Source organism: Sus scrofa, chromosome 6, assembly GCF_000003025.6.
Source record: "Sus scrofa isolate TJ Tabasco breed Duroc chromosome 6, Sscrofa11.1, whole genome shotgun sequence".
Lineage (NCBI taxonomy): Eukaryota > Metazoa > Chordata > Mammalia > Artiodactyla > Suidae > Sus > Sus scrofa.
This window is the reverse complement of record NC_010448.4, coordinates 51,836,229-51,852,181: the sequence shown is the minus strand read 5'-3', so window position 1 is coordinate 51,852,181 and position 15,953 is coordinate 51,836,229. Positions and strand designations below refer to the sequence as shown.

Below are 15,953 nucleotides of genomic sequence, written 5' to 3'. Positions count from 1 at the left end.
TAGTCTTGTTTTCCGGAGGAGGAAACGGAGACTCAGAGAAGGATAGTGATCATATTTCTTGCATTCATCCTTCAAACTTTTTTTTTGTCTTTTCCAGGGCCGCTCTCGAGGCATGTGATTCCCAGACTAGGGGTCCAGTTGGAGCCCGTAACTGCCGGCCACAGCCACAGCCACACAGGATCCGAGCCGTGTCTGCGACCTACACCACAGCTCACGGCAATGTGGGATCCTTAACCCACTGAGCAAGGCCAGGGGTCGAACCTGCAACCTCATGGTTCCTAGTCAGATTCATTAACCACTGTGCCACAACAGGAACTCCATCCTTCCAACATTTAGTGCTCAAGCACTCTTTAGGTATCAGGGTCACAGAGGTGAACTAAAAGTTTGTGGTTTCACGGAGCTGATATTCTAGCGGGAGCAGCCATACAGTAAGCACATCGACCTAGAATATGGCAGGCGGTGATCAGGGTGATGGAGAAAAGTCTGTCCTCGGAAGAGGATAGAGTGACAGGTCTTGCTAGTTTAACTTGGTGGTCAGGGAAGGCCTCGTTAAGTGGTGATATTTAAGCAGAGGCCAAAGTGATGGGAGGCAGTGAGTCATGTGAACATGTGGAGGAAGGGAGATTCAGGCTTCAGGCAGCGGGATCAACAAAAGCAAAGGCCCTCAGAAGGGAGCATGCCCAGTGGGTACAGCAAGAGATCTGTGTGCCAGAAGCCACGTATATGAGGAGAGAGGAGGAGGAGATGGGTCAGAGGAGTGAAAGAGCCTGGATCATTGGGATTATAAGGCCGTGTTAAGAAGTTTGATTGTACTCTGAGATAGGAGCCATGGGAAGACTTCATGTTGGAAAATGATATTTTTTGGAAGGATCACTGACTAGGGTTTTAAAAGGATCACTTTTTTTTTGTTTTGTTTTAGAGCCACACCTGCTGTATATGTAGGTTCCCAGGCTAGGGGTCGAATCTGAGCTGTAGCTGCCGGCCTACACCACGGCTGGCCACAGCTACACCACATCCTCTGTGACCTACGCCTGCCACTGGATCCTTAACCCGATGAGCGAGGCCAGGGATCGAACCGGCGTCCTCATGGATACTAGTCAGGTTCTTAACTCGCTGAGCCACAGCAGGAACTCAAAGGATCACCTTTTTTTTTTTTTTTTTTTTTAATAATGGTTATGATGGCGCAGGTTCGATTCCCCCAAATGGATGGGCTATGTGAACTGGGGTACGATATTATTCATTTCTATGTTTCGATTTCCTCGGCCATAAAATGCGGATGCAAAACCCGAGGATCTCCAGGGTCTAAGCTCGTTGGGAACAGAAATTCTGTCATCCTCACCCCCTAGGACTGTCTGGGACTCATTGCCGCTCACTAAATAACACGTTTGAATATGGGGCTCAGTAGGTCTCTGAAGTTCCATAATAGAACAGCAGATGTCGCACCGGCCCTATACTCGCCAGTCCCGAGCGTCTGGGAACGGGCTAAATTACACTCTAGCACGAACCTGCTCCCTCGAATCCGGATTTTTCAGGGAAAGGGCTTCTGAATGACGAATTGTGAGTCTTTTCTCTTAAAAAATGGACTTCTCTCTTGGAAAAACGGGCTTCTGGTCCTTTAAGCGCTAGAGGTAAGGGAGCTAGGTCCTCGACGCCGTTTCCCAGAATGCGCGGCGTTATGCAAATGAGACGGTTTCAAAAGCGGCAATGATTCGACCATATAGGCAAGGGCAACATTTTGGAAGAATACTTGCCTAATGCATAGCTGGGGAGACTTTATAGATACTGAAGTCAACAGTATCACACCGTCCCAAATCCCGTAACCATAGCTATAAAGTGATAGGAATTTGTGGCTTTGATATACCTGTGCTGGGAAACTGGTCTCTTGCCCGGATGATCCTCAGTGGTCTGGGGTGCAGGCTTCAAACCTGTAGCTGTCTAGCGACAGAGTGGTTCAATTCCACCTTTCGGGCGGAACAAAGCAAGGGTAGTTTTTCTTTCTTTCTCCCAAGCAAACATTGGAATTGTGGGTTGGCCTCGGAGCCCCGCCTGAAGATGTCGCTGTAGTCCTCTGCTTCGCAGTTTACCTTTCGCCACGTGTGTCACTTCCTATAATTGCATTTTTTTTTTTTCTTCCTGGGGATCTCAAAGAACTCCAAAAGATGAAGACACGCTTGTCTATCCTTTCGGTTCTAGGCTATTGACAGTTTAAGAATTATCTTGGGTTCCTCCCCTTCGCTTGCTCACATAGTCATTTACTCAATTCTGTATTGAATCACGCCTGCACTTGTTAATCAAATATGTCTTCATTTGATCATTTATTCGTTCACTCATTCAACAAATATCTGCTGAGTGGTTGCTCAAAGCCCAGCCCTGCACCGAGCAATGCTCGGAACACAGTGATGCCAACAAACTGACCCTGACCTCGTGGTGCTCCCAGGCTAGTGGAGGAGACAAACTTTAAACAGTCATTCATTATACATTTAATTAACCACGACAAAATTGAAAACTACTGCAAGGGCAGGTACAGAACATATGAGGACATCTTATAAGGAGACCTGACTTCAGGTAGGGTGTCAGGGTAACTTCTAAGCATACCAAAGGAGGGTGCGAGTGGATTAGCCAGTAGATGAGGGGAATATGCCAGGTTGCGAATCAAGGTGGCCCCAAGAAGTGCAATGAGGATGGCGATGACAGCACTTTGCTCTGCTCAGCGCTGGCAGGGTTGAAGCTAACGTGCTGCCCTCAGCCCATTCTGCAGCTGAGGCAACAGAGGTTCAGAAAGAGGAAGTCTCGTCCAAGGTCACCCAGCTTTGGGAGGCCGCCAGCCCCAGGGCTCTCAGACCTCTGGCATCTGCTGCTGTGACCCTGTGCTGTGCCAGGGTCTCAGCACCACTGCCCTGTGCTCTCTTCCCCAAGCCAGCTACTCCCAAGTCCCGTCTGTTCTGCCTCCTAAAAGTCTTTCGGATCCTTCTGCTTCTCTATCCCACCGCCCTGGCCCTGGTCCAGGCTCCCCCTCGCACCTCAGTGTCCTCATGCTAGCCTCCTCCCGGTCTTCTGCCTTAGCCTCGCCCCTTTCTCTCCCAGCAGCCCTCAACCTGGCATCTTTTATTTCATTTTATTGTATTGTATTGTATTTATTTTTTAATGAAAGTGCAGTTGATTTACAATGTGCCAGTTTCTGCTATACAGCAAAGTGATTCAGTCATACACACACACACACACACACACACACACACACACACATTCCCTTTCTTATATTATCGTCCATCATGGTCTAGATATAATTCCCTGTTATACAGTGGGACCTCATTGCTTATACATTCTTTTTTTTTTAATTTTTAAAAATATATTGATGGGAGTTCCCATCGTCGCACAGCGGAAATGAATCCAATTAGGAACCATGAGGTTGCAGGTTTGATCCCTGGCCTCACTCGGTGGGTTAAGGATCTGGCATTGCCGTGAGGTCCCAGATATGGCTCAGGTCTGGCGTTGCTGTGGCTGTGGCATAGGCCAGCATCTGTAGCTCCAATTGGACCCCTAGCCTGGGAACTTCCACATGCCGCGGGTGTGGCCCTAAAAAGAAAAAAAAATGTATTTACCTATTTTTGTCTTTTTAGGCCCCCACCCATGGCATATGGAGGTTCCCATTCTAGAGGTTGAATCAGAGCTGCAGCCACCGGCCTACACACAACCACAGCTGTGCCAGATCCAAGCTGTGTCTGCAACCCACACCACAGCTCACCGCCAATGCCGGATCTCTACCCACAGAGCAAGGCCAGGGATCGAACCTGCATCCTTATGGTTACTAGCCAGATTCGTCTCTCCTGAGCCAGGGTGGAAACTCCTCTCTCTTTCTCTCTTGTTTGTTTACTTGCTTGTTTGTTTGAAATAATAAATGTGTTCTCTGCTTTCCTTTTTTTTTTTTTTTTGATTATCCATTCTAAATGTAATAGTTTGCATCTGCTAACCCCAAACTCCCAGTCCATCCCACTTTCTCCTCCTTCCCCCTTGGCAACCACAAGTCTGTTCTCTATGTGAGTCTGTTCTGTCAGTAAGTTAATCTGTGCCATATTTTTAGATTCCACATATAAGTGATATCATATAGTATTTGTCTTTCTCTTTATGACTTCCTTCACTTAGTATGGTCATCTCTGGTTGGATCCATGTTGCTGCAAATGGCATCATTTCATTCTTTTGTATGGTATTTGATTGTATATGTGTACTACATCTGTTGGGTTTTGTTTCTGTTTTTGTTTTTGTTTTTGTCTTTTTGTCTTTTCTAGGGCTGCACTTGTGGCATATGGAGGTCTAATAGGCTAGGGGTCTAATCGGAGCTGTAGCTGCCGAGCCTACACCACAGCCACAGCAATGCCAGATCCAAGCTGCGTCTGCAACCTACACCACAGCTCACGGCAACGCTGGATCGTTAACCCACTGAGTGAGGCCAGGGACGGAACCCGCAACCTCATGGCTCCTAGTCGGATTCGTTAACCACTGCGCCACGATGGGAACTCCCCCATCCTCTTAACTTTTTTAGGGCCGCACCCACTGCATATGGAGGTTCCCAGGCTAGGGGTCCAATCAGAGCTACAGCTGCTGGCCTCCACCACAGCCACAGCAACGCCAGATCCAAGCCACGTCTGTGACCTACACCACAGCTCACGGCAACGCCAGATCCTTAACCCACGGAGCTAGGCCAGGAATGGAACTTGCATCCTCATGGATACTGGTTGGGTTAGTTACCACTGATCTACAGCCGGGAACTCCCCCACCTTCCTAACTTATCCCTCCCCTCCCATATGTAGCCTTTTGTAACTAGCTTCTTTCATTTAGCTGAATGCCTTTGAGATTCATCTCTGTTATTTACATCAGTAATTCATTACTTTTTATTGTGGTGTAACACTCCATTGTATAGAAATACCAGAGGTCGGTGGTTGCTTTATTTTGTTAACAGTATTTTTTTTTCTTATTTATTTATTAATTCAGCCAATTTTATTATATTTATAGTTGTACAACCATCATCACAGCCTCATTTTAGAACATTTCCATCCCAAACCCCCAACCCATCCCTCCCCCACCCCCAACCTGTCTCTTTTGGTAACTGTAAGTTTTTCAAAATCTGCAAACCAGTTTCTGTTCTGCAAATAAGTTCATTTGTATCCTTTTTTTAGGTTCCACTATAAGTGATGGCATATGATGTTTGTGTCTCACAAACTTCACTTAGCATGATAATTTCTAGGTCCGTCCATGTTGCTGCAAATGCCGTTCATTCTTTTAGTGGCTGAGTCATATTCCATTGTGTGTATGTACCATATCTTCTTGATCCACTCCTCTGTGGATGGGCATTTTGGTTGCTTCCATGTCTTGCTTATTGTATATAGTGCATCAGTGAACCTTGGGGTGCATGTATCTTTTCAAGTCACGGTTTTCTTCAGATATATGCTCAGGAGTAGGATTGCTGGATTATATGGTAATGCTATTTTTAGTTTATTGAGGAATTTCCATACATTTTTCCATAGTCGCACCAATTTACATTCTCACCAACAGTGTAAGAGGGTTTCCTTTTCTCCACACCCTCTCCAACATTGTTTGTAGGCTCTTTGATAATAGCCCGTCTGGCTGGTGTAAGGTGGTACCTCATTTTTACCTCACTTGTGATTTGCATTTCTTTAATCATGAGTGATGTTGAACATCTTTTCATGTGTGTTTTGGCCGTCTGTATGTCCCCTTTGGAGAACTGTCTGTTTAGATCTTCTGCCCATTTTTTGATGGGGTTGTTTGTTTTTTTGATATTGAGCTGCGGGAGGTATTTATATATTTTGGAGATGAGTCCCTTAGTCGATTCATCTGCAAATGTTTTCTCCCATTCTGTCGGTTGTCTTTTCATTTTGTTTAGGGCTTCCTTTGCTGTGCAAAAACTTTTGTGTTTAATTAGGTCCCGTTTGTTTATTTTTGTTTTCATTGTCATTACTATAGACGGGTGTAGTTTTGTTGGGATATATGCCCAGGAGTGGGATTGCTTGATCCTGTGGCAGTTCTGTATTTAGGTTCTTGAGGAACCTCCATACTGTTCTCCATAGCGTCGGCACCAATTTACCTTCCCACCAACTGTGTAGGCGGGCTCCCTTTCTCCATACCCTCGCCAGCACTTGTTATTTGTAGGCTTCTTAATGATAGCAATTCTGACCCGTGTAAGGTGCTACCTCATTGTAGTTTTGATTTGAATTGCTCTAATAACGAGTGGTGTTGAGCATTTTTTCATGTGCCTGCTGGCCATGCGTGTGTCCTCTTTGGAGACGTGTCTATTATAGGTCGTTTTGCGATTGGGTTGTTTGTTTTGTTGTTGTCGTTGAGTCGTGTGAGTTGTTTGTATATTTTGGCAATTGAGCCCTTGTCGGTTGCATCGTTTGCAACCATTTTCGGAGTCTTCTTAAAGCACAATCTTATCAGTGAACTTCTTATGCTCAAAACCTGCCATAGCTCCCCAATGTCCTGGAGAGAAAAATCTAAACTCTTAGTCTGGAATCTTAGCCCACAGAATCTGGTTCCTGCTACCCTCTCCCATCACACCTCTTGTTCCAGCCCCACCGACCCCCACCGGGTGAACCGTGAACCGCAGCACATCAAGCCCTCTCCCCACTAACTTGCACTGACTCTTTCATTAGATTCTGCCTTTTTCTATCCCCTTCTCTGCCCTCTGTTCTTCCTTTAAGATGCAGCCCGGCCATCCTCTCCTCTAGGAAGTCTTTCCTGACTCCCAGACGAGGTTAGTTGTCCCCAATGGGCCCCCCAGGTCCCGTGGATTCCCCCGGCCCTGTCCACTTTGGATCGTCCGCGCCTGGGAAAAGGTCTGTGTCCCCCACGGGATTGTGAACTGCAGGAGGGGAGAGCCTGGAAGCTGTTTCAGTCTCCCAGGGTCCCCAGTGCTGCCCAGCGCAGGATTGGGCACACAGTAGGCATTTAGCAAATTTTTGAATTAATTAATCCGTGAAGTAGTTCCATCGTGACAAATCCCCCTGCTTACTCATTTACTGAGACATCTGGCCTCTGGACCGTGACTTCAATTCCCAGGGTGCTTGTTGCTATGCAGATGAGAGTGGGCTTGGATCTTTCGGCAGCGATGGCTCAGCTGTATCTTTGGCCAAAGTGGCAGTATTTTGGGTTTAGTCAGTCCTGGGTTGTCCCCAGTGTGTTCTCAATCCAGAAGAAGTGACTGATTGTGTGAAAAGCCAAAGGAAACCCATCTTTACAAAGGGATCCATACTTTGTCATTCATATGAGACTGAGGACTCCCAACCTTGTACCTGGGTAGTCTTGAACAGTTTGGACTTTGCTGCACCTGACTTTCACTCAGGCCATCCCCAAAGCACACGGGATCAAGCATACAGCTCACTAGGGAGCCTCCATGACACACCTCATGGCTAATATTTTGTCTCATTACTTCTTCAAGGAGGAGGCACAGCCTTTGTCTGTGGGAAATCCTTCTGACTGTCTAAACTCCTTCCCTCCTGCTGTTGGCTGATTCACTGGTAGGTGTTCCTGTGTGTGTGTGTGTGTGGGGGGTCCCCTAGCAATCTAACCTCACTCCCTCATGCTAAAAGAAGGCAGGTGATGGGTGTCAGAAGCAAACAGACCCCAAAACTTGGTGGATGCATTTTAAAGAGCTTTTTATTGGCGACAGTGCAGAACCACGAAGGGCAGGGTAGCGGCCCAGTGCCAGCCAGCCCCAGCCCCCCCGGGGGTCAGGTGCAAAATACAAAAAGAGAACCACAAACACAGCACAGGGTGGGGGGTTGGAGATTCAATACATTGCGGGTCCGTAGGGGCAGGCCCTGCTCACAGCCTCACACTCGCAGCCAGAATTCTCCAAGATACAAATTATGAACATCTCGAATCCCTCAGGCTCACTCCCCAGACGGAAACCTCACGTCCCCAACGAACCGAACCCAGAGTCAGAAGACAGCTGGAGGACCAGGGACAGTCAGGTGGAAACGGTCAGGCCAAAATGGGCAGAGAAGAGACACAGGGGGAGAGACAGTCGGGAAGGAGGCGGCCAGAGACAGGCCAGAAACAACCAGAGGGGCCGAGACAGTCAGAAGAGAGACAGCTCGAGACAGAGACAGCCAGAGACGGGCTGCCTCCAAGTTTCCAGAAGCGGTGTTTCCAATTCAGTGGCATGGCTTTGAGGGCCAACGAACGTGACCTAGGCCAAGGTTGCAGAAGCTCTCACACACTCACGCGCACACACGCACACCCATATATAATATATTTATTTATACATAATAGATATAAGTGCCTTTCGGAAACCAGGAAAGGGATAAATAGCCGCGGGAGGCGGGGGTCCGGGTTCAGGGCGGGAGCCGCGCAGGACGGGTCAGTGGAATGTTTTCCATGCAGCACGGAGGGCGGCGGGACCCACCCGATATTAAAAAATATCCATTAGCCTCGTGAGAAAATTCTCCGAGGTGAAGCACAGGGAAAGGCGGGGGGGGGGGGGGAGGGAGCCAAAACCAAGATTGGGGTGGGGGTGGGGCAGCCCCGTGGGCATCCCCAGGCCCGCAACCCTAGGGGGCGGGGGCCGAAGCCTCAGCCTTGAAATCTCCAGAAAAACGTCAGGTCCCCTGGCACTCTCCCCACGCTCCCTCGTTAGAAGGGATGTGGGGGCCAAGGGAGGGAGACGTCGGCGTCCTAGGCTGGGATGGGGGACAGGCCTTAACGGAAAAGGCCAGGGCTTGGTCTGGGGGCTCCTGATGAGAGAGGCCACGCGGATGGATAAGATAACTGTCACCCCCCCTTCTCGCTTCTGTCACCCCCTTGAGTCTAACTCATTTTGGGGGGAGCACGGAGGCAGATGGGGGAGGGAGACCATGGAAAGGCTTTGGGGGCATGGGAAGGGTCCTGTCCCCACTGGGGCTCCCCCCACAGTCCGGCCAATTCATTTCACAGTATAAAACACTCCAGCAGGACAGGCATCACAGCGCCCCCTGCTGCCTGAATCAGAGAGGCCCAACAAGGAAGGCCAGGACGGGAGGCTGAGGGGGGCGGTGGCGGTAGCGGGGGATAATACTGTCATCCGAAGGCAGGGCTGGGGGCTGAATGGGGGGCGAGCCTTAGGGGGCCGGAAATTCAAATCAGAGCCAGTTTTGCTGGGAGGGAGCAGCTGGACGGTCAGGGAGGGAGGTTCACATTTATAAGTCAAAGGTGGAGGGAAGGAGATTATCAGAGGGGAGCATCAGCTTCCCTTTCAAGGAGGGCTCAATTCAGAGGAGGCTCTAACCACACGGAAATGTTGGATAAATAAGCTAAGGTCGGGGGAGCTGGGAGAACCAGCCCGGTCAGCCCGTGAAGGGTGGGCGTGGGAGACCCTGCTGGGGGCTCTGTGGCCTCTCCTTGTTGGGCCTCTCTGGAGAGGACTCCGCCCACCCCACAGTCCACCACCAGCACCCCAGTCCCTCCAGCCCAAAGGTGGGCATCATCCCCCACCCCCGTCCCCCATCCCCAGCCACTGGGTCGAAGTGAGAGGGCCGATAGGCAGCTGGGGGTGTCCATTCCCTCCCCACCCCCTGCCCCCAAAGTCACCAGCTCTCTGGCCTCGCCGGGCCACAGAAACAAGAGGCGGCACAAAACACAAGGAAGTCCTCCTGTCCGATGGCAGAGGCAGCCGAGGGTCAGACAGGAGAGGCAGGGAGGCCACACACCCGCTTTGTCTCTTCCCCTCTCTCTCCTCCTCCTCTTCCAAGTCTCTCTCCCTTGTGTGTTTGTTTGTTTTGTGTCTAATGAGTTCACAGAGCAAGAAGGGAGGGCGAGTTCAGGGGGTCGGAAGGCTGGTCACTGCCGCTGGTGCGTTGGGCGCCGGCGAACGTGGAGACCTCCGGGCAGGTGAGGACAAACGAGGAAGTGTACGAAGGGTTAACAACGGGGAAAGGGTCGCCGAGGACTTGAACTTCACTGTGTGTAAAGAGAGAAGCTGTCAGGTTGGGGGATGCGTCTTGGCTGGTCTGGAAGGGCAGGGGCGGTGGTGGCGGGGGCGGCAGCAGCCAGCTGAAACCATCTTCCTTAGTGGATGCTGACCCCGGCAAATCTCTCACCTCCGCCAGCGGGCCTGGCCCGGGCCCCTCTTCGTAGGGGATCTTGCAACCCGGTTTGTGGGCCACCAGCACAAACTCCAGACGCTCCTTCTCCTTTTGGAGCTCGGCGATCTCCGACTCCAGCTCTGCCTTTTCTTCCTCCAACTGGTCTGTCTCCTGAGGCCCCGGGTGGCCAGGTTGCAGAGGAGAGCGAGGAAGGAGAAAGAAGCCGTGAGCGACTAGAGAAGGTGGGTCATGGCTGAAACCATCTCTCCTAGACTGGCTGCTGAGGCCCAGGGCTGGAAGGCAGTTCTGGACTGAAAGACCCCCTTAGACAGAGGCCTGGTGTGCGAGGGACTTGGAGCAAGAATGGAGGCGCCTCAGTTTCCCCCTATGTCCAGTGGATAGTTGGGAAAGGGCTAGGTACCCAGGGGAAGTCTCTGGTTGCAAGAAGCACTCAGAGGCTTGTTGAATGACTGAACGATCATTCTGTTTCTAATGCCACTATTCTAAAGCCCCCTGGGACCCTTCCCCCTCTGCCTCCCTGGGACGAGATTAGGTAGTTCAGGCAAGTAGAAGATTTCTCTGGGTTAGCAGGTCATCCTGAAAGCCTCACGTGGAAAATGCTCAGACTAAGGTAGGGTGTGAAAACAGAAGGGCACCTTGGCAAAGGCCACCAGCCCAAGATCTGAGAACTACGGGTGGCTGGGGCAGGTGGTGGGGACTTGATGTAGGATTAAAGGATTTGGTTTTACAAGGCTCTCCAGGATGTTAAAGCTAGAAGGAACCTGGGAGATTCGACGAGGGCTTGAGGAGATGGAAAAACTGAGGCCAAATGGGTTATTGCTTCTCCAAGTCCCCAGAGGGGATCCTCCTCTATGAAAGGTTGCTCACATGGCCCCTTAGGATGAAGTGAAGGCCAAGCAAGTGGTGGCGGGGGGAGGGCAGGTGCCAGGAGGACGCGAGGGTCTGTGTGTGTGAGCCGGGTAAGCCCGTCCCTACCTAGTTCCACAGGTGGAACCTCTGGTTCTCTAAGGGCTCACGTGGGGTGGTGGTGGGTAACAGAAGGTGGGGAGAGAGCCCCTCTTCAGCATCCCCTCACCTCACCCTCAGGACTGTCCTTACCGCCTGGAGTCGGTCTGTCAGCTCCCTCCGCCGGTTCCTGCACTTGGCTGCTGCCAGTTTGTTCCGTTCTCGGCGAACCCTTCTCTTCTCCTCCTCCTCTGGGGTGAGCTGAGACGGGGAGAGAGAGACCATGAGATTTGGGGTATGGTGTACCTCCCCATCCATCCCCAACCTCCTCCTCAAGAGCCCCCCAGGAGCTAGAAAAGGACCCCCTGGTCCTCACAGACTGATGAGGATGACAGGGTTTCTGCAGCCCTGAGGCTGCAGGCGGTCCCTCACCCCAAGAGTGAGAAAGTTTCTGCCAGAGAGGCTTCCTCCCGCACTACCCCAGCCCAAGCTCTGATGCTCCTTACTCACCGTCTCCTCTCGGGGTCTCCTAGGCCGGGCTCGGGCTGGGCGGGCAGGCCCAGGTCCACTGGTGGTTCCGCTGGTGGAAGGCCCACCACCGCCACTAGCTCCACCACTGCTGTAGCCACTCATGCCCGGCGTGGAGTAACTGGTTCCTGGCATGTCGTAGGGGTCGACGGCTGGGGCTGGGAGGCCAGTGGCTGCCCCTGGGACTGGGCCATGGAAGAGATGAGGGTGGGTTGCACGAGCCACTGGAGGTCCTGGCTGGTTGTGATCGCGGTGACCGTGGGCACGAAGGAACCGGGCATTTCCCCAAGACCGGCGCACTCCTACGGGGTGACACATACACACACAGGCGTAGACACACAAACAGAGACACCGACACACACACACCCAACACACATACACACACCGACCCCGTGAGTGAGCACAGGGCGAGCGGGTGTGGATGTGTGTGTCACAGGCAAAAAGCCACAACACCCACCCTTTCACTACACCGTGACGCAGTGGTTAATGAGAGGATTTCTGTGCAACTGGCTTCTACCTCCTCCTTCTTCCTCGGGGAAAGGTTGCACGGTTCCAGCGGGTGGTGAATCACACCCCGGGTTGGTGACTCTTAGGTGTGGGGGGGTGGGGAGGAGGCTGGACACAGCCGGGTGACAGAACCCCCGGGATGGAGTCACAGCCACACACACAGCCACAACACCCCACCCCCACCCCAGAGGCAAGGGGAGGGAGAGGGAGAGGCCTTAGGCCAAACCTTCGTCTGCACTCACACACGTATACACACCCCTCTGAGCGAGGGGATGAGGGACTGGAGGGTCCATGAGACCTCCGTGCAGGGTTGGGGGGTCCCAGTTATAAGGATGTTGGGGGACGGGCCTAGGAGTTTAGGACAACGTTTCAAGTAATTGTCTCTCCCCAGAGTGAGACTGACGAGTGACAGGTTACGATGGGCAGACAAGAAGAGAAAGTAAGGAGCCGGACTCCCTCAGACCGTGACGGAGGGGAAGTGGTGTAGGTCCTAAGACCCCAGGCTGGAGCAGCGCTCATCTCCCCCCCCACCCCGAAATGTAACCCTAGAACTGCTCGGAAGGCTTAACTACTCTCCCAGGGGGCGTGGTGAGGGATGGGCTGGCTCGCTGGCCAATCAGCGCCTTGGAAACCCGGAGGGGGCGGGGCTCCTGGAGACCACCTGGCTGGGCTCCCCTTGGGCTAGCGATTCTAGTCCTGTCTTCGGACACACCAGAGACGACCGGCGTCCGGAGCAGAGGGAGCGGGACTCTGTGTGTGCCAGAAGTGGGTGACAGTCATCATGTCTCCCAGAGAAACCCAGGCACACAAACAGACACCCTCGGACCCTGACAGCGGAGGGACAGGATCCCAGCAAGGTCCTTGCGCACTCATTGGGTCGCATCTGTTGCGACAGGAATCCCCTCGCTCTGCCTCTAGAGGCCCGTAAAAGAGTCTCTGGCGCCGAAGCACCACGGGTTCCGGGGACGAACTGGGGGAAGGAAACTGTACCCTACAAATAGGAAGGGAAAGTTGATTGGTCAAAGGACGCGCCGCAGCGGCCAATCGGAACGCCGGGCTGCCCCCTCCCTTAGCAACGTGGCCTGGCGTTCCAAAATAGAACGCGCCCGGGACGTCAGGGGCGGGGCGGACGAAGGGGGCGCCACGCGCCGTGCGTGCCCCGCGTCAGACGGAGGATTCCAGCGCGTCAGCCGTTACGCACGGGTCCCCCGTTACGTCTCCGCGCAGGAGGCGGAGGCAGCGCCACCGAGGTTTTGCGGCCCGCCTTCCCGCTGGGTCGAGGGTGACCCGGCGCCAGAGTAGGCGCTCGGATGGAGGAGGAAAAGGAAGGAGGCTACTGGAAGCTTCTCCGGGATTTCCCCCACCTGCCTGACCGCGCTAGCTTCAGGTTGGTGATGGAGTGGGGGGCAGCCCCGAAGCCGGCTAAAAGTTCTCAGCCCTGCTACCGCAAACACGTTGCACTGAACATTGCACTCTCCCCACCCCCAAAGCTTACCCCTCTGTATTCCCTTCCTACGCTCCACGCACACAACCAATTGCAAGTCCGGACTCTGCAGTTTGCAGAGTGCTCCGCGAAGCTATTCCCTCTCCGATCTTAGGTTTTGACGCGTCCTTATCTGGGGAAAGGGAATTGATTGCCCCCTCCACCCTTGACTTCAAAAAATTTGTAAACCACAAAGCAGCACCTCAGCCCTCCAGAACTTACCTGAGAGGCGGCGGCGGTGGGTGGACTGCCGAAGGAGTCCACCGAAGACAGATACTGAGACTCGGCGGAGGGTGAAGAGCTGCACCGGGAGCCGGAGTCGTAGTCTCCGGGGAAAGCTTGAAACATTTCCCTGGGCACAGGGGGGCCCCTGTGACCACGCTGAGGTCGCCGGGAAGCCAAGGCTATGGCCGGGTGGGGGAAGAAAGGTGCGAGTCCGGGGTGAGCCGAGCGCGTCCCCCAAGTGCGCTGTCCGGGGAAACTCGAGGTGAGAGCAGCGTCCCGCTCCAACAATGGCAAAGTTTCTGTGTAATTCCTTTGCGGTGCCCAGGCCCCCACAAGATGCCGCTGTGCCTCCTGAAAGTCCCGGCTCCGTAGGACCAAGGGGCGATGGGGGATCGCTCCCCCAGGGGTGGAAAGCTCAGTCCTGCTGTACAGAATCTGCTTCGGGAGTGGTCCCCTCCACGCGTCCGGCGGGTCCCACAAGGGGGAAGGGAGTAATAAAGAAGACGAAAAAAAGTAAGTAGATCCTCCAAAAGAAAATGTAGAATTATCTAGAAGAAGCCGTCCAAAAACTTTCCGGAAAAAAAATAATAAAGCGAATTTCACAGCCCCCAAGAAGAAGAACCACAACAATCAAGTCCCAGCTCCGTGTGTCCCTGCCTTGGCCGTAGCTCTCAGTCTTATGAATGAAGCCCAGAGCAGCCTGTATTTATATGCCCGGGGCCCGGCCCTCTGCTTACGTCACCTGTCCGGCACTTCACAAACTTCTCAATATCTCCGGCCCTGGGAGCCGAGCCCCGCACCGACCGGTAAGAGGTCTGCCCTAACTTCGATCTGATCACCTGTATCACCCTTGTTGCCCTGGGGGTCTTGGGGGCTGCGTTCTGGAGCACTCGGCGGGAGGGGATCCCGGCCTGGTCTCCCCAAAGTTCCTGTGACGCAATTAGCCATATAAGGAGCTCGGCGCGAGAGGCTGAGTGTTTGTTTGGTATCCTAGCAATTACGTCAGAGGGAATCCCTCGCTAGCTCGCGCTCGCCTCGCGCGCCTGCGGAACCCGCCCGCGCCTGCGCAGTGCGGCGCCGCCCTGGGGGCTGGTATTAATAGGCTATTAAGCTGGTCCTGGGTAGGACCCCGGCGGAGAAGACCCCAGACCCCAGCTGGGGGGCGGAGGTCCCCTTTCACTTCTGGCTGCCGCTCCCACTTGTGGTGGTGCGGCGCCCTCTCTCGGGAGGAAGGTCGGCTCTTTAAAGGGAGACCCAGGCTAGTGTCGTGTGGTCACATAGGCGGAGAAACTGAGTCCAGAGCTGAGAGGGAGGAGCTGTGATGCTCCAGGTGAAAGTGGAGGTGGGAGTGGAGTCCCGAGGCTCCTACCAGCTTGTGCCCCGACTGGTTGTTCGCGCTTGAAAAATGGATTTCCTTTCGGAGCTTCAGCTTCACTTTTCCCAGAGTGGGGGGCAAAGGATGTGTGTCTTGGACCCTGCCGCCAGTCCCGCCCCGCCAAGGTTCAGCATTTGGGAGATACGCGAGTTTGGAGGGGATGGGTAATGAAACTCAGGGCGAAGTGTCCCTGCTGCTGATGGTGTGATTAATCTCTCCTTTCTGCTTTATAATCCTGTCTGCAATCAGAAAGAATGGGGGGGCATAATAAATAATAGTAGTCATGATGCTAATAGGTGCCATGAATTACCAAACCAGCTCTGTATTAAGCCTTTCAATACAATATTTACAGTTCTTAAAACAGCTTTGCATGGGTAAGAGAAGAAAATCCTCATTTTATAAAAGAGAAAATGATAGAGAAGTTGCAGCTTGCCCAAGATCCCATCGCAAGAAATGCAAACCCAGAATTCCTATTCTCTTTCTGAGTTCTGAGAACTGCCTGGTTCAGTGAAACGCCCTGAAAAAAGCCTGGGTGTTGGGATTGTTTGAGTAACAGCTTCTACTGATAGAAGTTACAAGTCTTGCAAACCTACCCCTGTCCGCTCACAGTGTACACTGTTATAACGCAGGCTTAGAGGGGCAAATTGCTTACCTGGCCACCCAGTTTGGAAATGGGTTCAAGAGTCTAATTAGGGTATTTCAGACACCACAGCCTCCATCTCTTAGGCACCCGCCTGTACAGATCTCACCAGCTGCTTCATAAACCTGGGTTCCTGGCACTCCCCTCTCAGGGCAC

General features: G+C 52.8%; 1 protein-coding gene across 1 annotated transcript; it reads right to left on the bottom strand.

The window, feature by feature from the left end:
- Positions 7,651-15,402, bottom strand: FOSB (FosB proto-oncogene, AP-1 transcription factor subunit). The gene is given in 5 exon segments (XM_021094557.1): positions 7,651-10,244; positions 11,193-11,300; positions 11,550-11,725; positions 11,728-11,869; positions 13,780-15,402. Coding segments are annotated over 5 exon segments (1,014 nt in total). The 5' UTR covers positions 13,906-15,402; the 3' UTR covers positions 7,651-9,782.